Source organism: Capra hircus, chromosome 23 (assembly GCF_001704415.2).
Source record: "Capra hircus breed San Clemente chromosome 23, ASM170441v1, whole genome shotgun sequence".
Taxonomy (NCBI): Eukaryota; Metazoa; Chordata; class Mammalia; order Artiodactyla; family Bovidae; genus Capra; species Capra hircus.
Window position 1 is genome coordinate 18,185,252 of NC_030830.1, and position 23,060 is coordinate 18,208,311.

A 23,060-nucleotide genomic window follows, 5' to 3' on the forward strand; every position below is an offset into this window, starting at 1 on the left:
TCAAGGTATCTAAAGTCCTGGAGCAGTTGTCCGGAGGAAGAGAAGCAACAGCCCCGCCCCCAACCCTTGGGAGCAGAAAGGAAGAGAATTATCCTAAGGAATTATTTAAAAATCCAGACGCGGCAGACACAAATAAAACCATGGCTGCATGGGTTGATGTCCCAGGGGTCCAAAATTTAACGTCACATGTGCAATAATTTGTTTAGCATTAAACTAAACCAGTTTGATGAACTCAAATGCCCTCGGCTCAATAGGCAGGACTCTCCGAGGAGCCTGTGTTACTTCCCTCACTTAAGCGCAGATTTATAATAAAAATCTTAATGCCAGTGACATGGTTTTTGGACACATAAGAACCTAAGCACTTGGAGAATCATATTTGAGAGGTCAGAAAACTCCACAGTTAAAGATCGGTGTATAATTTACTAAGAAAATAGAAAGTTTTGTTTCTCTGAGTCGAAATTTGACGAGCACGGCGGGAAATATTGCAGGTTTTTGGCATAAGGTTTTGTGCTTTACTCATAATTTGAGACCTACGTGAAGCCTGAGGCTTCGGGGATCACTTTCTGAGAAAAATCGGGCAATTCGATGCACAGAATTTTGATATTTTTGGCATTTTTTGAGGTGTAACAAACACAACTCGGGATCCGAGAGGACACTCTGCGGCTGCCAGCGAGGCGGGCTGGACAGCGCACCAATCACGGCGCAGCTCCGCCCTATATAAACGGGCGGGCGCAGCGGCGCGGCCCGAGTCCCGGCCAGTACCTCTGCTTCCGGCTCGAATTGCTCTACCCACGCCCGCCTTGAACATGTCCGAGACTGCGCCCGCCGCGCCCGCTGCTCCGGCCCCCGCCGAGAAGACGCCTGTGAAAAAGAAGGCCCGCAAGGCCGCAGGTGCTGCGAAGCGCAAGGCGTCTGGTCCCCCGGTGTCCGAGCTCATCACTAAGGCTGTCGCCGCCTCCAAGGAGCGCAGCGGTGTGTCTCTGGCTGCGCTCAAAAAGGCACTGGCGGCTGCTGGCTACGATGTGGAAAAGAACAACAGCCGCATCAAGCTGGGTCTCAAGAGCTTGGTGAGCAAGGGCACTCTAGTGCAGACCAAGGGCACCGGGGCTTCCGGCTCTTTCAAGCTCAACAAGAAAGCGGCCACCGGAGAAGCCAAGCCCAAAGCCAAGAAGGCGGGTGCGGCCAAGCCCAAGAAGCCCGCAGGAGCAGCAAAGAAGCCGAAGAAGGCCACTGGGGCGGCAACCCCCAAGAAGAGCGCCAAGAAAACCCCAAAGAAGGCGAAGAAGCCTGCTGCGGCTGCAGGAGCCAAAAAGGCAAAGAGTCCGAAAAAAGCGAAAGCAGCCAAGCCGAAGAAGGCGCCCAAGAGTCCAGCGAAGGCCAAAGCGGTGAAACCCAAGGCGGCTAAACCAAAGACCGCCAAGCCCAAGGCAGCCAAGCCAAAGAAGGCGGCGGCCAAGAAGAAATAGGAAGTTCCTTTGGCCTCCGGCTTCGAAGCTCGACACAACCCAAAGGCTCTTTTCAGAGCCACCCAAAGATCTCGGGAAAAGAGCTGTTGCACACTTAAGGGGGCGTGGTCGGGCGGAAGAGGCAGCAAGTGGAGGGCGGGCCTCGCTGGGGTGGGAGGTGGGTCTTAGCAGAGTTCCGTAAAACGTGAGAGTGCTAGCGAACCCTGGAAGTGCACGGGTAATCGGTTTGCGCCTAACCCCGAGCATGTACAAGGCTCACAGAACAGTGGGCTGGTTTGACGTAAATTCCCAACACTGCCTCAAATGGCACAATAAAATAGAGCCCGAGTTTGGGGGGAAAGTAATTCTCTATATTTAACAGGCGCTATGTTGTATAGGGTTTTACAAGAGATGGTTAGTCATTGAATGGGTTACTTGCACATTTTCTTTAACGAGGACATACTGGACATTTGCAGGTATATTTGCCTCAGTATCTTAACCAGCATGGATTTTGTAATAATTCATCAGGGCTTCTGGTAGGGGACGAAGAAAAGGGGTTATTACAGGGTGACCCAGTCCACATGGTGGTGGCTACGATGGGTAGTTAGCTGTCCATTAGTTACCTGCCCCGAGGCGCAGGATAATGTTTTTATCGAGCTTGCCCACCAGCCCCGAGGAAATTAAGATGGCCACTAGGTGCGGGGCCCGAGCCAGAATCAGCGTTACACAAGGGAACAGAGAAGTTTTAAAACTAGCATGTTCCCAACTACTTGCACCTGCTTGCTGTGAAATACACAATACAGGTTTCTGAAGAGGCTATTTATACTAGCTATGGGTAAGTCTAGTCTAGGCTCTGTGATTGGGTCAAAGCAAAGTAACAAAGCAGCCAATGAAAAGGTAGACCTGTTAGACTCATTTACATTCGTGTTTATGACGCCACAATAAAATTAATCCAATCCTGAGCGAGATCTTACGAACCTCATTTGAATACCGCGTCTATAAATAAATGTGGCCTCACTCGAGGCAACCATTTTCCCAGCTGTTACTGTAACTATTCCAGTTTATATCGGTAAGATGCCTGAACCCACCAAGTCAGCTCCTGCCCCAAAGAAAGGCTCGAAGAAGGCGGTGACCAAGGCGCAGAAGAAGGACGGCAAGAAGCGCAAGCGCAGCCGCAAGGAGAGCTACTCCGTGTACGTGTACAAGGTGCTGAAGCAGGTCCACCCGGACACCGGCATCTCGTCCAAGGCCATGGGCATCATGAATTCATTTGTCAACGACATCTTCGAGCGCATCGCGGGTGAGGCGTCGCGTCTGGCGCATTACAACAAGCGCTCGACTATCACATCCAGGGAGATCCAGACGGCCGTACGCCTACTGTTGCCTGGGGAGTTGGCCAAACACGCCGTGTCCGAGGGCACCAAGGCCGTCACCAAGTACACCAGCTCCAAGTAAACTTGCCAAGTAAGCGTCTTTACACCTAACCCCAAAGGCTCTTTTAAGAGCCACGCATGTTTTCAGCAAATGAGTTGTAATCCTTTCATTACAAAGGCTATATTCCTATTTCTACCAAATTTAAATCTTCACTAGCATTCTTTACGGTTCTATTGCATCTGCGTAAGAATTACTATGGGCAAGCTAGACAATACGTGCTACTACTCATTGCATGCCCACTACAGGTAAGTAGTTACATAGAACCATGATACCACGAAACCATTTATCAATTTGCCCTGAAAATGCCCTTTAAGGTACAGCTTTCTTTCCCGTACTTAGGTCTTCAAGTTGGTCCTGGCGGTGACCCGGACTTTGGCGATGAACCCTCACCCAGAATACGAAAGAGCATGCTCTTATCAAGTTCATTCTGCTCAGAGCTTTTCCATTTTTCTTTTTTTTTTTTTTGCATTTTTAAACCACAGATACATGTATTTCGGGGGGTGGGGGAATGCTGAAAACTGAATTTTCACAAAAATGTTACAAAAGTTTTTTCTGGTTTCCTTGCTTTGGAATTGGTGCAGTTTCTGCGGTGAGGAGGAGCCTACGCTCTATCCTAAAGGCGGAAAAGAAAAGCAAAACGGAGCCTTCAAATCCTGTCAGCTGCTATAATTTCTTTCCCAGGAAGTCCTATTTAATTTGTAGTCCTCTGGGGGCAGCATTCAGCTTTAAAGTATTCTGGGTCTCAGATGTCCGGTTATCATTCTCTCCATCGGTAAAGGAGTCTGTCTACTCCGCTGAGGCCCCATTTTGAGCACTCCTGCTTTCCCGGGTGTCCCCAAGCATCAAGGGCAGGGAGGAAGTAGAAAGGAAAGGAAAACCCTTCCTGGTAGAATGTGTACTAGGTAGGATAGAAATAAGCGCTTTCCCTTGTGGGAAATAACATTTTGTCAAGAAGATAAATCTGAAGAGGCTGGGACGGAGCGGGGGGGGGGGTGGGGGGGTGGGGGGGGTGGGGGTAGCGCGCTAGGAGGGAGTGGCCGGGAGGAAAGGAATCAGTAGAGGTAACCAAGAAAATTGCCAGGTAGATGAGCATGGGCTGAGGATGAAGCAATGAAGACCCAGTATGAAAGTAAGGAACACTCAGTCCGAGGGGCTTGGCCCATGTGAAACCCCAAGCACCTCTGCTGATTTTTACCCAAACCTGAGCTTTGTTTTTTAGGGTGTTATGTGAAGCCTGGCCATGGTGGGGAGCACAAGAACTTTCCCAATGAAGCTGAGACACCAGACCAAAAGGAACTAGAGATAAATACACACATTCATTCACAGTAGATAATGGAGGGCAAAGAATCTGTCCTGAAACTTGGTGCTGAGCAAGTAAACTCCACTGCTGAGAATCTGGAATACAAGCCAGGCTTCACACTTTTTTTGTTTCAGCGTGAATATAATAAAATAGGGATTCAAAACACCTAGGCTGAGAATTTAATTTAGAAATATCCCAAACTGTTTTGGTGCCCTTTGGCACCTGGTAAAAGCAAATACAAATCCTCTCTGAAAGGGTAAGCTTTATTTTAGGCCTTAATAAATCCCACAGATATATAGCCAAGAAAATGAAAGAGCAGCTTCACAACCAAAATTAGCCAAAGACGCCATGACCAAGAACAACAGACAATGGAAACCAAAGCACACATTAACAGATACAAACTTCAAGTGACTAATTTATTTCCAAACAAAACCTGAACTATGTGAAGGATTAAGAGAATACAAAAAACGATCACATGGTTTTGAAGAAAACAAATATTTCTAGAACTATTTGTTTTCTACATAACAATTAAAAGCTTACTGGATGAGCTTAATAGTAAATTAGACCCAATTGAAGAATTCTCATGAATAGCAAACCAGATCTCAAGGAATTATCCAAAATGCAGAGAGAGGGATATAAAAATGAGTTTAGGAGATCTGGAATGGGTAATAAAATTGTGTGGCATGCATCTAACCATAGTGGCAGGACAAACAGAAAATGATGCAGATGTGAGATTTAAATGATCAGGGCCGTAATTTTTTAGAATTGATGGATTACTCATAAAATGTAGTGAAATGATATAACAAAAAAGGGTTACTGTGTGACACTGAACTAAACCCTATACATTCTTACAAATTTAATGCTGATTTTCTGGGTGGACATATGGCATCAGATCAAAAAGCACTGTGTGAAATTCTAACATGGGGTGGAGGAGAGTGATTATTTACATGCATTTTGTATCTTGCTAATTACTAACTTGTTAATGTTAATATCTAATGGATTATCTTGACTTTCATTTCATATAATACTATCATTAGCACAGAAAAAAAAAAGTTTGATATCCTTTCCAATAACAATTTCTCTTTATCTTTTATCAAATTATTGTGTTAGCTAAAATCACAAACTATCCCATATTAGACATGCTAACAGATGTCACCATTTCTTCCTCCTTTTCATGGAACTAGCTTTGGTAGTTTGTGATTTATAATAATACATATGCATGTGTGTGTGAGTAGTCTTTATCGTATTGATGTAATTTCCTTTTAATTCTATTATGAGTTATTAGGAGTGATTTATGGATTTTTGGCATCTGATGAAATAATGTGCTTTTTCTCCTTAAAGCTGTTGCAATGAAGTACACATAGATATTCTAATGTTAATCCTTATTTCTAGTTCTAGGCCAAATCTTATTTGGTCATTTCTTTTCTTTTTTTCTTTTGGCTGTGCTGGGTCTTTATTGCTGCTCAAAGGCTTTCTCTAGTTGCAGCAAGTGGAGGCCATTCTTCATTGTGGCAGGTTGGCTTCTCATCTCAGTGGCTTCTGTTGTTGCAGAGTATAGGGTCTAGGCTCACGAGCTTCAGTAGTCGCGGCACATGGGCTTAGCTGTATCTCGGCATGTGGGATCTTCCTGGAGCAGGGATGCAACCCGCCTTGCCCACAGTGGCAAGCAGACTCAACCACTGGACCACCAGGGAAGTCCCTTATTTGGTCATGTTGTATCTTTATCTTAAATAGTGCCTGGATAAATTTTAATATTTTACATGGATATTTAAAATCCTCTACTATTCATACATGAAATCATTCTATAATTTTTCCCTTTTGGGTTTGCCTTCATCAGATTTTGTCCTTAAAGTTATGGTAGCTTCATAAACTTCATTGTGGGGGTTCTCTTTTATTACTCACTGCTGTATAATAAATTATCTCCAAACTGAGCAGCCTAAGTCAATGAATATTTATTATCTCATTCAACTTCTGAGATCAGGAATCCAGAAATAACTTTGTTGTTGTTCATTCACTCAGTTGTGTCCTACTTTTTGCTACCCCATGGACTGCAGCATGCTAGGCTTTCCTGTCCTTCACTTAAATGACTTAATCAGGTAGTTATAACTCAGGGTCTCTGGGGAGTTTGAAGTCAAGAAGTAAGCGAACGCTGCAGTCAACAGAAAGCTTGACTGTAGCTGGGGGATTCCCCAGACAAGTGTCTGCTGGCAAGAACTCAGTTCCTCCAGAGGATGGAAGAGACTGCTTCAAAGCACAGTAGCTGTTATCCCATAGAAAGAGAAATCAGAGACAGAACAGCAGGAATGCCTCTGTGACCTAATTTTGACACACTGACACTTCTGCTACTTTCTATTCATTAGAAGCAAGTCACTTAAATTTGGCATTTATTTAGAAGGGGAATTAGGATCCATCTTTTGAGGTAAGGATATTAAAAGAATTTGTGTATGTATTTTAAAACCACCACATGATTCTTTTTATGCTTTAAATCTTGAATGTAAAAGTATCTGTGCTTTAAAGATTACATAGAAATAAGCTCTCAGTTCAGGTCAGTTCAGTTCAGTCACTCAGTCATGTCTGACTCTTTGTGACCCCATGAATCGCAGCACGCCAGGCCTCCCTGTCCATCACCAACTCCCAGAGTTCACTCAGACTCACGTCCATCAAGTCAGTGATGCCATCCAGCCATCTCATCCTCTGTCATCCCCTTCTCCTCCTGCCCCGAATCCCTCCCAGCATCAGTCTTTTCCAATGAGTCAACTCTTTGCATGAGGTGGCCAAAGTACTGGAGTTTCAGCTTTAGCATCATTCCTTCCAAAGAAATAAACTCTAAAATCACCCAAACTTAATACCTTTCCACTTGGTAGATTTTTAGGAATTCCAGCAACATAGACTATAATAGACCACTTTCTACAAAGTCAATAAAACTCCCACGATATGCTGACAGTTCCTTTTTCTGAGGTTGTAAAGGACAAAATAGTAGCCTTTTATGTTAAATAAAACATTATCTCAGATAGTAGTCTATACTTTAAAAAAATATTGAATGAATTGAATTAATTCAGCTGAGAAATCCTCAACTGCAACCAGTAAAGCAAACCTCTGATGCACGATTGTTTTGGAATGCATGATAGGTTTGATCTTTTTGAAACAAAAGAAATTAAAGAAAATAAATATAATAAAAAATTATAATCCCAGGAAATACTTTGGCATTTGAAAAGAGAAGAAAATAACACTAAAAAAATTAATGAAATTTAAAATTGATAAGAAGTTTAAGAAGTTAAAAATTCATTTAAAATACAGGAGTGAAGACTGATGACTGACTGAAAGAAAATACAATGTTTAAAAAATGTAAGGTAACAAACTAAGGGTTAGCAGAAGCTCGGTAAAAAAAGAAACTAAAGAAGAATTAAGTTATGAAGGTTTATAAGGAGATTTTGATGTATGTCAAAATACCCTAGTAAATTGTACAAGTTATTTATTTATACATCAATTTATTTAAGAGATAGTCATTGAATGTCTCTAGGCTAGTCATTGACATGGGTACTGGAGATACAAAGAGAAATAAGGTTGTCCTTGACTTAAAGGAGTTCTCAGTTTTTTAAGACTGTCAAGAATGCTTACAGTTAACTGCTTTCATATCCCTGTATGTTTTACCAAAGCCTGAACAAATGTTTATCACTCTTTGGAAATTTGCAGGCGAATAGACTTAGAGTCACATGAGAACTACCAAACTCATTAAATTAAGGCAAAAAAAGACTATCCCAATTTTTTAGTGGTAAGTAATATTAATACCACTGTAATATAGTGGCAAAGCTAAGGGATGGTCCATCTGACACCAACTGCAAGGTTCAGAGTTCTCACCAAAACTACCCTCAGATGATATAATTTATTAGAATGACTCACAGAACTCACTGAAAGTTATTATAAACAAGACTAGGGTTCATTATATATATAATATTATATATAATAAAATATATTACATATATAATTAGGGTTCATTATATATATTATATATAATATAAAATATTACATATATAATTAGGGTTCATTTTATATATATATATATATATAAAGGACACAAAGCAAAATCAGCAAAGGGAAGAGACACATGGATCAGAGTCTAAGGGCGTTCCAAACTGAGAGCTTCCAATAGTACTCTTCCAGCGGAGTCACCAACTGTTAACAATACCTTCCTGCAATGATGTGTGAAACACAATATGTATTGCTAACTAGGGAAACTCAGTCAAGCCTTGGTGTCCAGACTGGATCTTTACCCAGTCCCGCTGGATCTAGTATAGATATGGCATGACCCAAAGAACCCAACACACTGGGTATTCTATTAGACTACCCAGTGTAGCTCAAGGCCTCGTGGTACACAAAGATATTCTTATCTTTTATCCAGCACAGACATAAGCAATACATTCCAAAAGCCTACAGATCACATTTCAGCAAAGGCAAAAGGCCATATCTCTTCAAATAAGGCTAATTCTGCACATAGTCACAAGAAAAATTACATTTTTACAATTTTGAATTGATAACTCAGTTGGTAAAGACCACCTGAAATGCAGGAAACACCAGTTCAATTCCTGGGTCAGGAAGATCCCCTGGAGAAAGGGATAGGCTACCCACTCCTGTATACTTGGGCTTCCCTTGTGGCTCAGTTGGTAAAGAATCCACCCACAATTCCAGAAACCTGGATTCAATCCCTGGGTTGGGAAGGATCCCCTGGAGAAGGGAAAGGCTACCAACTGCAGTATTCTGGCCTAGAGAATGGGGTCTCAAAGAGGTGGACACAACTGAGCGACTTTCCCTTCACTTCATCTATCACTGACTGTAACTTGAGTTCTACAACTATTTGCTTCTTGTCTGTTCTGTCACATACTTTTGCATGTTTAAATCAACTATGAATCCAGAAATTATGTCTCATGGAATACTATTTTTTGTAGTTTATTCAGATGAGCAACTTCAGCAGTCTTCCCCAACTATAAGCAGTTGACTTATACCAACTGCTCTCCAAACACTTCCAGCAAGAATAATGGAGTGGATTGCCATTTTCTCCTCCAGAAGATCTTCCCAACCCAGGGATCGAACACTTATCTCCTGCTTCTCCTGCATTGACAGGCAGATTGTTTACTGCAGAGCCACCTGGGTAGCCCTATGTTTTGAGTCATTATCTATTAATGCTAATAATGACTATTATCTATTAATGCTAATAAAGTATAGGTAACATTGGAGTAGAGATTCCTCATAGCACATTATAGAAGCATATGTAAACAGAACCCTCTTTTTTGTATAGCAAATATTAATACTGATGGTAAAATGGCACCTAACATATAAACTATTTTTGTTTCTTCAATCAGGGGTGAGATAAGAGTATGGAGAAGAAATGAATGCAAACAGTAACTGAAAATGAAAATCTGGCCATAGAAGTTATGAAGTATGATGTCTGATCTGCCTGAAATAATTGATTAGTGTGTATATCCCAATAAAATCCTACCCATCCTGATTTATTGCACATTGATGTACCTGCAAAGGGGAAGGAGATCATTACCTGGGTGGAAAAGCCTAAACAAGGTGTTTTAGCTTTCTCATTTTATTTAAATCATGAAGATAGAATTTATTTCTATCATAGGCCTAATTACTAGAAAGTTATTATTTACTCACTTAGGTGGGGGGAGTCAAAAGGAGAGAATGGCAAAACATCTGTGAGATTCCACATTTAATAAAACCTGTGGATAACTGGAATTCACCTTTTATTAATTCAAATCCTTCTTCTTAGATATCCCTTTTCTATACAAACAATTTATTCATTTTTCAGTTTATTTTCTGCCATTAAGTTTTGAGTGGGTAAGGCCTAAGAACTGTTTTGGCTTTGGTAACAATCTCGAAGGTAAACAACTTAGTTTATCTAAGCTGACAAATGGTAAGTCACCTTCAACACCTGAATTAACAGGAAGACATTACTTTGAAGCACTCTCAGAGTTAAGTGTGGGCTACTTGAAGGACTTTTAACAGATTGCTAGGCCCCACCTCAGTTTCACTAGATTGACTAGATCTGGATTAGGGGCCAATAATTTGCATTTCTAAATTATCAAAGTGATGCTAATACATCCGGGGATCACACGTGAAAGGGAAAAAAAAAAAAAAAGTGGAAACTCCCCTCAGTTGTGTCGGACTCTGCAACCCAACAGCAGCCATCCAGTTTCTCCTGGGATCCCAATCCAGGGATCTAACCCGGGTCTACCTGCATTGCAGGTGAATTCTTTACCACTGCGCAACCCGGGATGATACTGCTGCTGCTGCTAAGTCGCTTCAGTCGCGTCCAACTCTGTGCGACCCCATAGACGGCAGCCCACCAGGCTCCCCCGTCCCTGGGATTCTCCAGGCAAGAACACTGGAGTGCACTGCCATTTCCTTCTCCAATGCATGAAAGTGAAAAGTGAAAAGGGAAGTCGCTCAGTCGTGTCCGACTCTTCGCGACCCCGTGGACTGCAGCCCACCAGGCTCCTCCTCCGTCCATGGGATTCTCCAGGCAAGAGTACTGGAGTGGGGTGCCATTGCTTTCTCCCAGTCACACAAAACTGGAAAATCGCCTTGAGTTTCAACTAAGTGTCAAGTCCTGAGAATTAGCACCCGCTTCTGGTGTGGCCATAGAAAATAGCGTGGGCCTTCCATTCCTCACCTCTGTCTGCCCCACCTCCCATAGCCACGGCCAGCCACACCATCTCCCTGGGTCTTCCCAACCCACCTCACGCTCCGCTGTTTTTCCTGGAGCCCCACGTTACGCGTACATCACCTTCGGCTCCCCTACGAAGTTGCCAGTAAGTTATAGGCTTCCGCCCACCACTCTCGCCCCGCAAGGATTCTCGTGACTACCCGCTACTGGTGCGCAGGCGCAGCCGACCCCCAGCCTCTCTCGCATCTGCCAGAGAAAGACCCTAACAGTTTAAGGGGGCATTCACTTATTGAAGCGGAGAACCGAGTTGTTTGAAGACCGAGAAACAAGACATCACCCTATGTTAATTTTTTTTTTTCCTCCTCTCAAAACCTGATCTGAAGAGGCACTTTCCCTCATAACTAGTCCCCCAAAACCCTTTCCTTGCGCCACCCGTTTATTCGCTCTCATATTTCTAGGGCACTTTGAGGATTAAGTGGGTGTATGTGTATGTATGTGTGGATTATTATTATTTCCTACTTGAATAACTATGTATTTTAAGTTTCATCTTCAGATGCATGAAGGACCTACATCCATTAGGCTAGAGTAGACATGGAGCATACAGCCCACAGTGTTTTTAGAGGCTCACGAATGTATTTTAATTTCTTCTAAAATCAGAATTAAAAATGAACTTTTAGGTCGACGAAAACGTTCTAATATACCATATAACTAGAACGAAGAAACCGTTCTACTAAAGGTTCTAATACTTTATGTAATTTTAATAATGTTACTGTTTTTGTTGGTTTTTTGGAGGAGAGGGCCCAGGAAAAAGAGAGGTAAAAGAGAGTGGGGCCCGCAAAACGCAGTGCAACCTTGGGTGCACCCAACCATCTCCAGTTACTTTATTTACTTTTTATTAATTGCTTTTTTTTTTTATGGTGTACACATTTCCTAGTGCTTTCCAGATGTTAACACCTTTAATCTTCTTAACACACCTGTGAACTAATATTATCACTATTTTAGCCATATGTATTGATTGCCAGCAGAAATATCAATAACCTCAGAAATGCAGATGACACCACACTTATGGCATAAAGCTAAGAAGAACTAAAGAGCCTCTTGATGAAAGTGAAAGAGGAGAGTTGTTTCACTCGATGAAAGTGAAAGAGGAAAGTTGGCTTAAAGCTTAACATTCAGAAAACCAAGATCATGACATCTGGTCCCATCACTTCATGGCATATAGATGGGGAAATAGTGGAAACAGTGACAGACTTTATTTTTGGGAGCTCCAAAATCACTGCAAATGGTGACTGCAGCCATGAAATTAAAAGATGCTTGCTCCTTGGAAGAAAAGTTATGACCAACCTACACAGCATGTTAAAAAGCAGAGACATTACTTTGCCAACAAAGGTCCATCTGTCTAGTCAAAGCTTTGGTTTTTCCAGGAGTCGTGTATGGATGTGAGAGTTGGACTATGAAGAAAGCTGAGCGCCTAAGAATTGATGCTTTTGAACTGTGGTGTTGGAGAAGACTCTTGAGAGTCCCCTGGCCTGAAAGGAGATCCAACCAGTCCATCCTAAAGGAGACCAGTCCTGAATATTCATTGGAAGGACTGATGCTGAAGCTGAAACTCCAATACTTTGGCACCTGATGTGAAGAACTGACTCATTTGAAAAGACACTGATGCTGGGAAAGATTGAGGGCAGGAGGAGAAGGGGATGACAGAGGATGAGATGGTTGGATAGCATCACCAACTCAATGGACATGAGTTTAAATAAGCTCCGGAGGTTGGTGACGGACAGGGAGGCTTCACATGCTGTAGTCCATGGGGCCGCAAAGAGTCGGACACAACTGAGCAACTGAACTGAACTGATTGAGTTGCTCAGAGCTTAAAATAATGTATCCAATATCGTCTTATTAATAAATGGCAAAAGGCATTCTGACCTAAGAAGTTTAGATCCAGAGTCCTTGCTCTAAACCATTGCATAGAGACACTCTCTCTTTAGAACAAACTAACCAATCTGCCTGGAGAAGGAAATGGAAACCCATCCCCACCAGGGATTAAACTGGCACCAACTGCAGTGGAAGCCGGGAGTCATAGCTTCTGTATCACCACGTTCTAAACCATTGCATGAGATATTGTCACTTTAGAACGAACAAACCAGGCTACCTAGAGAAGGAAATGGCAACACATTCCAGTATTCTTGCCTGGAAAATCCCATGGAGAGAGAAGCCTGGCAGGCTACAGTCCATAGCGTCAAAGAGACACACAGCTGAATCAACTTAGCACTGAACCCAGCTACTCTTGAGCTTTCTTTTTGACTTGGCCTACAAAGACTAAAACAAATGATTAATGTAGTTTCTGACAGCTCAAGGCCTAGGATAACCCTAGCTAGCCTTAGGTTGCCTGTCCTAAATAAAAATCCACTGTTTTTCTTCCATTTCACTCTGTTTTTGTTTTGGAGAATCATCCTATTTTTGCTACTTAATGTTAATTTTACAGTGCTTTACCATAGTGAAGTTTTGTCACATAACATTGAATTTTTAGGTTATTTTGGAGTTTAAGAACATTTTACCATATTGAGTCATAAAAAAATTAAACATAGTCTAGTGTATCAGTTCAGTTCAGTCACTCACTCGTGTCCAACTCTTTGTGACCCCATGGACTGCAGCAGGCCTCCCTGCCCATCACCAACTCACAGACCTTGCTCGAACTCATGTCCATTGAGCCGACCTTGCTCAAACTCATGTCCATTGAGCCGGTGATACCATCCAACCATCTCATCCTCTGACATTCTCTTCTCCTCCTGCCTTCAATAATTCCCAGCATCAGGGTCTTTGCCAATGAGTAAGTTCTTCCCATCAGGTGGCCAAAGTATTGGAGTTTCAGCTTCAGCATCAGTCCTTCCAATGAATATTCAGGACTGGTCTCCTTTAGGATAGACTGGTTGGATCTCCTTGCAGTCCAAGGGATTCTCAGGAGTCTTCTCCAACACCACAGTTCAAAAGCATCAATTCTTAGGCGCTCAGCTTTCTTCATAGTCCAACTCTCACATCCATACACGACTCCTGGAAAAACCAAAGCTTTGACTAGACAGATGGACCTTTGTTGGCAAAGTAATGTCTCTGCTTTTTAACATGCTGTCTAGGTTGGTCATAACTTTTCTTCCAAGGAGCAAGCGTCTTTTAATTTCATGGCTGCAGTCACCATCTGCAACTATTTTGGAGCTCCCCAAATTAAAGTCTGTCACTGTTTCCATTGTTTCCCCATTTATTTGCCATGAAGTGATGGGACCAGATGCCATGAGGGTGGCCCTCTTCACTTTCTGCCGTAAGGGTTGTGTTATCTGCATATCTGAGGTTGTTGATATGTCTCCCAGCAATCTTGATTCCATTTTGTGCTTCATCCCGTCCACCATTTCTCATGATGTACACTGCATATAAGTTAAATAAGCAGGGTAACAATATACAGCCTTGACATACTCCTTTCAATATTTGGAACCAGTCTGTTGTTCCATGTACAGTTCTAATTGTTGCTTCTTGACTTGCATACAGATTTCTCAGGAAGCAGGTCAGGTGGTCTGGCATTTCCATCTCTTTAAGAATTTTCCACAGTTTGATATGATCCACACAGTCAAAGGCTTTGGCATAGTTAATAAAGCAGAAGTAGATGTTTTTCTGGAACTCCCTTGGTTTTTTGATGATCCAGAGGATGTTGGCAATTTGATCTCTGGTTTCTCTGCCTTTTCTAAATCCAGCTTGAACATCTGGAAGTTCACAGTTCACATATTGCTGAAGCCTGGCTTGGAGAATTTTGAGCACTACTTTACTAGTGTGTGAGATGAGTGCAATTCTGTGGTTGTTTGAAGATAGCTTAGCATTGTCTTTCTTTGGGATTAGTATTACTGACCTTTTCCATTCCTGTGGCCACTGCTGAATTTTCCGAATTTGCTGGCTGAGTGCAGCACGTTCACAGCATCATCTTTTAGGATTTGAAATATCTCCACTGGAGTTGCATCACCTTCACTAGCTTTGTTCGTAGTGATGCTTTCTAAGGCCCACTTGACTTCGAATTCCAGGATGTCTGGCTCTAGGTGAGTAATCACACCATCGTGGTTATCTGGGTCATGAAGATCTTTCTTGTATAGTTCTGTGTATTCTTGCCACTTCTTCTTAATATCTTCTGCTTCTGTTAGGTCCATACCATTTCTGACCTTTATTGTGCCCATCTTTACATGAAATGATCCCTTGGTATCTCTAATTTTCTTGAAGAGATCTCTAGTCTTTCCCATTCTATTGTTTTCTTCTATTTCTTTGCATTGATTACTGAGGAAGGAAGTCTAATGTATATCTGTCTCTCAATTTGAGTGAATCTTGTTTTTTATTTCAGGATTTGACGGTTTTATATATACAGATCTGGAACATTTTTTCTTGGATTTAGAATCCTTAGAATGTATTATACTCTTGTAAATAATGTCTGAATTTTCTATTTCAAATCCAGAAAGGCCATGAATTTTTATGTGGTACTCATATGTTCAGCAGCCCTCTTATGCTCAGGAAGATCTAATTGTTTCTAGATTCTTGTTAATTTTTACAATGACATATTATTTTCAAACAATAAGGATAACGTCTTTTCTTGTTGAATACTTATCCTTCTTGTTTCTTGTACTTATGGTATTAGCCAGGCCCTCGGTGTTATGTTGCATAAGAGTAGTACCACAAAGCTTTTGTCTTTTTACCATTTTGGAATCCTTCAAAAATTACACTATTAAATATTGTGCTCACTGTAGCTACTTCTTATGAAGTGAGTCGCTACTCCTTATCCTTCTAGTTCGTTGAAAATATTGATAATGAAGGCATGTGATATCTAACAAATACTTTCCTAGTATCTATGCAAATGATAACAGCTTTTCTCTATTAATTTCTTACGTGGGAGATTTTGAATTTTAAACTTTTCTTCCATTCTTATAATAAACCAAACATACTATAATATTTGGAGAAGGAAATGGCAACCCACTCCAGTACTCTTGCCTAGAAAAATCCCATGGATGGAGCAGCCTAGTGCAGTCTACTGTCCATGGGTCGAAAAGAGTCGGGCACGACTGAGCGACCTCACTTCACTTCACTTCACTTCAATATACTATTGTTTTTTAAATAATGTTATCTCTTGGTTTCCATTTGCTTGCTTCCTAAATATAGCTTTAAAAAAAAGAAAAGGAATTTCATAAAATGAGACTGTAATTTTTTCTCATCTCTTTCTCTATTTCATTCTGTGTTGTTCCTGTCCAATTTAGATAAGGATAAACAATTTGCCAAAAAAAAAAAAGATAGCTATTTTTCTATTGAAACATCTGCAAAATAGGGATTATCAATTACTTAAATTTCACTAGTACCTGTAAAACCCAGCCAAGTGTGGTATCATTTAGACTGAAGAGTACAAGAAATTTTTTTTAACTGCCTGTCCTATTTCCATAATCATAACTTGTTTATTCAGCCCATTACTTAAGTTTTTCTTGGAAATTATTGTTTTCTGTTAAGCTTAATATCTCTCTTTTGGTAGCAACTGTCTTTTTTTCTATTTGTATAATTTTTTCACACACACAATATTTTTTACCTCATTAATTTTTATAGATGTTTGTCTCTTGTTGTAAGACTTTTCAAAGAACAAAGTTGTTGTCTATGGATTATCTCCATTAAAAAAATTTTTTTTTAATTTTAAGGTTGACATACTTAAAATAATATGTCAACGTGAAAATCCATAAGAACGTATAAACACACAATGAAATCAAATAAGAACTCAGTAGGGTTGGTAAATATGTGCACCATGTAAAAATATATGGCCTTTCTATACATTAGCAATGGCCTATGTGGAATTGAAACAGAGCATAATTCACCACAGTACAACACATTCTAAGAATTTTAAGACCAATTCTTTCAACTTAATTTTGATTTACTTTCTTGTTCTTTTTCTAGCTTTTTGTTGTTCTTGTTGAACACCTATTTTGTATATCTTTAGTGATTTTTGTTCCTTAAAGTATGCTTTTAATATTATGTATGGCAACCCACTCCAGTATCCTTGCCTGGAAAATCTCATGGACACAGGAAACTGATAGGCTGCAGTCCAAGGGGTTGCAAAGAGTCGGGCACGACTGAGCAACTAACACTAACACTATGTCCCTTTTAGTACACCTTTAGTTACATCCAACAATTTTCATGTGTATTATTTCCATTTATATTTATCTTATAATATTTCATAGTTTCCCATATAATATTCTAATTCATTGTATTTAGAAGTGTGCTTTTAGTTTCCAATCATACATCATTTGTTTTATTTTTGTTATCCTAAAAAAAGTCTTTTCTATTGCTCTTTAATTAGATTATGATTAAAAAGTGTCATATATATGAAACTGATTCTTTTGTATCCACTGTGACATTTTGTGAAGCCAGTGTTGAATTTTTGAGATTATTAAATGTGTGCTTTAAAAGTTTGACATTCTCTATGTGTGAAATACAGGAATCACACACAGATAGATCAAGTTCGTTGATTGTGTTGTCCAAATTTTCTATAAGCATACACATTTTTTGTTTGTTTGCTAGCTATGAGAATTTATAAGCTTAATATAATGAAAACTTGACAAACAGCTCTAAATTTGAACTTCTCCTGCTAATTCTGTCAGCTGTTACCTTAATCATGAACATATGAGGTCCCGAATGTTTCATCTTGTCAGTAGATTTTATCTTTATGGAATATAGGTCTTTTTGATGTCTAGAATTTCTATGTTTTTTTAATTTTTAAAATTAGGTTGATTTTGACTGTCCCTTGTCCCCTCATTGCATTAATAGATTTTTATTTCTTTAAACTTTCAGTAAATTGTTATGTTATAGTATCTGATAATTTCAGTATCTGCAAACCATTGTCTGAGGGAAAGAGGGAATCTAAGGCTGTTGTTTCTTTGGAAGCCCAAACTATATAGTGTCTCTTTTCCTCTTCGATTTGATAATATTTGTTATAATCTTATATTTGGACATTATAAATTCCTGGTAGAATGTTCCTAACGTGATAGATGCTAAATAAATAATTGCTGAATAAATAAATCACAACCAACCTGTTCACATTATATCTAGGAAAGTGGGTGGTGAAGAGGCTTCCCGCTTGAAGGTGTTTGTGTTTGCCTTCATAAGGCACTAGGGGGTGCTACGAACCTAGGTCACAAATTTAAAACTTTAAGGGTTAGGGGTTGTCTGCGGAAGGTCAAGGAGCCTGGGGAATGTTAGGGGGAAAAGGCAAATTCGGGGAGCACACCTTTCTGCAGAAAAGATAGATGGTATTGGAAGAATTAGCTAAGAACTAGTTTCAGTCGAAGATGATGATGATGGTAATAAAAACTTTAAAATATAGGCGTTAAACAACGGGTTCTTCCATTTCTGTGTGTGTTTAATCTTTTCACTGGTTAGACTGAAGAACCTATTTCTGACCTTCCTTTGTGGCTAGATGTGATTTAATCCTTTCCAGTTCGAAGGATCATATCCATATGGGCTACGAAATTCCTTATCTCCCTTCAAGTGATGTACTTTTTCCCCCCTACCCTTTATTTTCACACTCTATTTCTGCATCTTGTGTACAATAGGAAACATTGTACTTGGAATTGTCTGGATGACCACAGTTCGTTTCCTCTCCCTGGTCTAAAATCTAGATTCAGATGTAATGATACTGCTTTCAAGGAGGTATAAACAAGCCTAGCAAATAGGAGACAGAACTGTGCCTCGAGCTTTGCTTCTTTGGTAATTTCAAAGCACTGCCGAGAGTGACTTCTAGTTTTTAAAACAAATTAGTCTGAATTGTTATAAACGAAACAGAATTTATTATTAAAAGGTTAACTAGATTTTAAAAAATTGGCCTAATTGCTGGAAAACTGTCACAGGTATGAGAAAGTAGATCTGGAATTATTTATTTGCGTGCAAGTGAACCAATGAGCAATTGTGAAAGTAGGCCTTCATTTGCATAACGTTGCCTACAAATATGTTGGCGCCGCCGCCATTTTATTTTCTGTCAGAAGTCACTGTAGCCGTAATGCCGGAACCAGCCAAGTCCGCACCGGCCCCTAAGAAGGGCTCCAAAAAGGCGGTGACCAAGGCGCAGAAGAAGGACGGCAAGAAGCGCAAGCGCAGCCGCAAGGAGAGCTACTCCGTGTACGTGTACAAGGTGCTGAAGCAGGTCCACCCCGACACGGGCATCTCGTCCAAGGCCATGGGCATCATGAATTCGTTCGTGAATGATATTTTCGAGCGCATCGCTGGCGAGGCATCGCGCCTGGCCCATTACAACAAGCGTTCAACCATCACATCCAGGGAGATCCAGACCGCCGTTCGCCTGCTGTTGCCCGGGGAGCTGGCCAAGCACGCCGTGTCGGAGGGTACCAAGGCTGTCACCAAGTACACAAGCTCCAAGTAGATATATTTGTAGTAACTATAAAACCCAAAGGCTCTTTTCAGAGCCACCTCATGTTTTCACCATCAGAGCTGCGTACTGCTGTGAATACGAGCCGTTCAATCAGTGTTTAGGATAACACGTATTTACCAAAGCACTACTTTCTACCAATGGTTCCGCTTACAAAGGTCCCCAGCAGCCTAACTGAACGTCGGCTGAAATAATCTGCTGACCCCAATTCTTGGAGCTCCAGGTTATCTTAATGAAATTTGTACAGGGTGATCCGTTGGCTACTACAGGCACTTTATGAATCTCTGATCTTGGTTATATCTAAACCGTCACCCTGCCGAATTCTACAGGCAACATTTAGGTTTGAAAATCCCGCTCTCTAAAACCGGAACTTCGTAAGTATGACGTTGCGGGTCTCCACCCAGGTTCTTTTGTGTGGATCCAGAGCTTCCCTCCTAGTTCAGTCGGTAAAGAATCTGCCTGCAATCCAGAAGACATTGGTTCGATTCCTGGATCGGGAAGATCCCCAGGAGAAGGAAATGGCAACCCACTCCAATATTCTTGCATGGAGAATCCCATGGACGGAGGAACCTTGCGGGCTACAGCCCATGGGGTCGCAAGAGTCGGACACGACTGAGTGACTTTCACTACTCCTACTAATTCCTTTTACTCCCTCTCGCCTACCCCTAGCCCTTTGCCTAGGGCTTTCTAGTTTTATCTAAGATTCTTTACATGTTTGGTGGCGGCAACTCTCCAGTAAGGGAACAATAGTTATTTTTTTTTTACTTTCTCTTCCTCCTGGATTTTAAAGAGGCTTTCGTCATTAGATTTTTTTTTTTTTTTTAAGAATACAATCATCCCAATCTCCTGACTCGTTTTACAAACTAGACTTGCAAAGTTCACAGAATTCTGTGTTCAGCCTACTCAGTCTTCTCACTGGTGCGGCCACATACTATGAAACCTGTTTCTTAACAATCTCTCCAGTCTGTCCGGTCACCTCGATCTTCGGAGCCCATCCCCCTATCCTGCTTCCACTCCTCCCCGCGCTCAGTTCAGAAAAGGCAGCTCTCCTGGTGACAAAGAAGAGGGGTCCTCAGGGCCGGCTCAGAACGCAAACAAGGAGAACTGTGGATGTAAAGATGCTTTTTAACGTTGTGAGCCAAACACCGAGGTTTGAAAGCCTATGGTTTATGCTCAAGAGAATAAATCCTGAAAGATAAAAGGCAGGACTCTTCCTCATATTTCCGGAAACTGCAAATTAAAGGGGTCCTTTTGGAAGTTAGGAATGAAGGGTTCGGTTAAGGGCACCTCACCCACACATGGAAATGCCAAATCCACCCAAGAACTGCTATTATTGTTCTTTAGAAACAATCCTAGGTGGCCTCCCTGGCCAGTCTATCCGAGCTCCCTTTTATTGTCTCAAAAAGGTAAAAAAAAAAAAATAATAAGCACAAGGATACAAACCAGTTTATTTTCAGGTTGCCAAATTACAATTGCTCTTGGACTGATTCTGATCACCTTGCTTTGAGTTTGAGGTGATACTGAAACTCTTCTGTTCATAGTGAATTTGGTTTCTATTCCAGAGTCACCGTGGGGGGCTTTATGTTTCGTGTGTGTGTGTGTGTGTGTGTGTGTATGTGTGTGTGTTAGTTTTACCTGCTCACAGCCTTTGGATGATCCCCCATCTCACAGAAATAAAAAAATCTATGCTATGGCCACAAGCCCGGCAAAGTCTGGCCCTCACCTCTCTCCAGCCCAAACGGAAAGGATTTCTTTTCTCTCTATTTTTGTCTTGTGTTGCTTCTTTTGGGGGGGAGTGTCGGGGGGGGGGGTGTTTGTTCCCACCAACCTCCTTCCCCTACATCCTTTAAACTGTGGGACTCTTTCTCCAGCCTCCAGGCCTCTGCAGTTATTCTTTGCCTGAAATGTTCCTGATTCCACATGAATCCCCAGCATATACACAGTTTATTGACCAGCAACTCCAGTTTCAGCCTAATGACTACATTCTTGGGGAAGCTGAACTCCACTGTTTAAGGCTCTCAGAGCCACAAACAACTGGCTGTATACCCACCCTCACCTCCCTCCCTCACATTAGTCAATACTGAGGGACTTGGGTGGAATCAGAACCCCATTCCTGAGACTAAGAGAGGGACTCTGCTTTTCCTGGAGCACAAAGCAGGGAGAAAATGGAGACCTTAAAAAAACTGAGATTGTATTAGTAAGGAAAGAGGGCAAATGACCTTTGAGATGGCACGTGCACTGCCTGATGTAAGAACCTTCTAGACAGAAGGTACATCCACCAAGTTCCTTGTACATTCAAGTCCCAAGAGCTGAATTGTGTACTGAATCTATAATAAACTTGAGTATACATCAAAATCACCAAGATGGCTTGTTAAAGGATAGATTGCTGGCCCCATTTCCAAAGTTTCTGTTTCATTAGCTCTGGGGAGCTGTGAGAATTTGGCTTACAAAAAAAATGCCCAGCAAATAAAGATGCTCTTTATGTAGTAGGTTTTGAGAACATCTACTATATGGTGAAGAAAAAGCTAACACAGGAGTTTCTGGGTGGTAAAAATTAGTTTATGGCCTGGAAACAACTCTACTTAGGACAGAGCTCCATGTGTGGCCATTATCTTGTTACCTTCTCTCTTGGGCCATCATATTTGATTGATGTAGGCATCTGCCCACCTGGATTAATCAGATTTGTTTTCGTAAAAATGAAAAAAAAAAAAGGGACTGAAGAAAAAGGCCTAAGTGTTCAGTAATTCCTTAAATATAGTCAGCAAATTTAACTTTCTAGAAAGTTTTTTTTAATTATCTGGAATTTTTTTTTTATGTTTAGATACAAAATAAATTTCTTAAGAACAAATATAAACTATATTTGTTAACATATACATAAACATATTCCTAGGTTATTTCACTCAATCCTCACAAAAATATGAATTTACTCCTACATTACAGATAAAGGAACAGTGGTTAGCAGTTTGCTCAAGCCCACAAATAAAGAAAAAGATTATTCAAGACTTCAAATGTATGTCATCATGGTTCAAATGCCACTTTCTTTTTCTCTGTGTCTCTTTGATGTCATGAGAAATAAGAATACCAATAATGCAAATAACAACACCCAAAACATAGAGCATTTAGGATGTGACAGGCAGTGGTCGAAATATGAAGTACTATTTAATGTCATTCATCCCTGAAACTATAAGATAGGAATTAAAGTTATCTCCATTTTACAGATAAGGAAACAGTAATACAGAGGTTTAAACAACTTATCCAACGAGAGAGAAAATAGCATCCCTGTGCACGAGATTTCCTTCTCCTTTTCATCTCTGAGGAACGGTATTGAGATTATTTCTTGAAAACATAATAAACTATTTATTCAATGGCATAGATTCAGTTCAGTTCAGTTCAGGTCGCTCAGTCGTGTCCGACTCTGCAACCCCATGAACCACAGCACGCCAGGCTTCCTTGTCCATCACCAACTCCCAGAGTCCACCCAAACCCATGTCCATCGAGTCAGTGATGCCATCCAACCATCTCATCCTCTGTCGTCCCCTTCTCCTCCTGCCCACAATCTTTCCCAGCATCAGTCTTTTCAAATGAGTCAGCTCTTCACATGAGGTCACCAAAGTATTGGAGTTTCAGCTTCAACATCAGTCCTTCCAATGAACACCCACGACTGATCCCCTTTAGGATGGACTGGTTGGATCTCCTTGCAGTGCAAGGGACTAGATTATTAAATATTTAAACTCTAAATATTTAGAGCCAACATAATAACAACTTTGTAAA

The 23,060-nt window shown here is 41.0% G+C and overlaps 3 protein-coding genes across 4 annotated transcripts; all 3 read left to right on the plus strand.

Moving 5' to 3' along the window:
- LOC102184297 (histone H1.4) lies at window positions 738–1,510 on the plus strand. The gene has a single exon (XM_005696749.3). The coding sequence runs from the start codon at window positions 807–809 to the stop codon at window positions 1,464–1,466; it is 660 nt and encodes a 219-aa protein (XP_005696806.1). The 5' UTR covers window positions 738–806; the 3' UTR covers window positions 1,467–1,510.
- Window positions 2,441–9,682, plus strand: LOC102184572 (histone H2B type 1-M). Of its 2 annotated transcripts, none has more exons than XM_005696750.3 (2): window positions 2,441–2,909; window positions 9,537–9,682. In XM_005696750.3, exon 1 carries the CDS (start codon window positions 2,520–2,522, stop codon window positions 2,898–2,900), a length of 381 nt encoding a protein of 126 aa, XP_005696807.1. In that variant the 5' UTR covers window positions 2,441–2,519; the 3' UTR covers window positions 2,901–2,909; window positions 9,537–9,682. The 2 variants fall into 2 exon arrangements, with proteins under 2 accessions (XP_005696807.1, XP_005696808.1); XM_005696751.3 differs by lacking the exon at window positions 9,537–9,682 and adding an exon at window positions 3,219–3,424 and having other exon boundaries at window positions 2,449–2,909.
- LOC102181083 (histone H2B type 1) lies at window positions 18,880–19,332 on the plus strand. Its single transcript, XM_013974078.2, has one exon. The coding sequence runs from the start codon at window positions 18,903–18,905 to the stop codon at window positions 19,281–19,283; it is 381 nt and encodes a 126-aa protein (XP_013829532.1). The 5' UTR covers window positions 18,880–18,902; the 3' UTR covers window positions 19,284–19,332.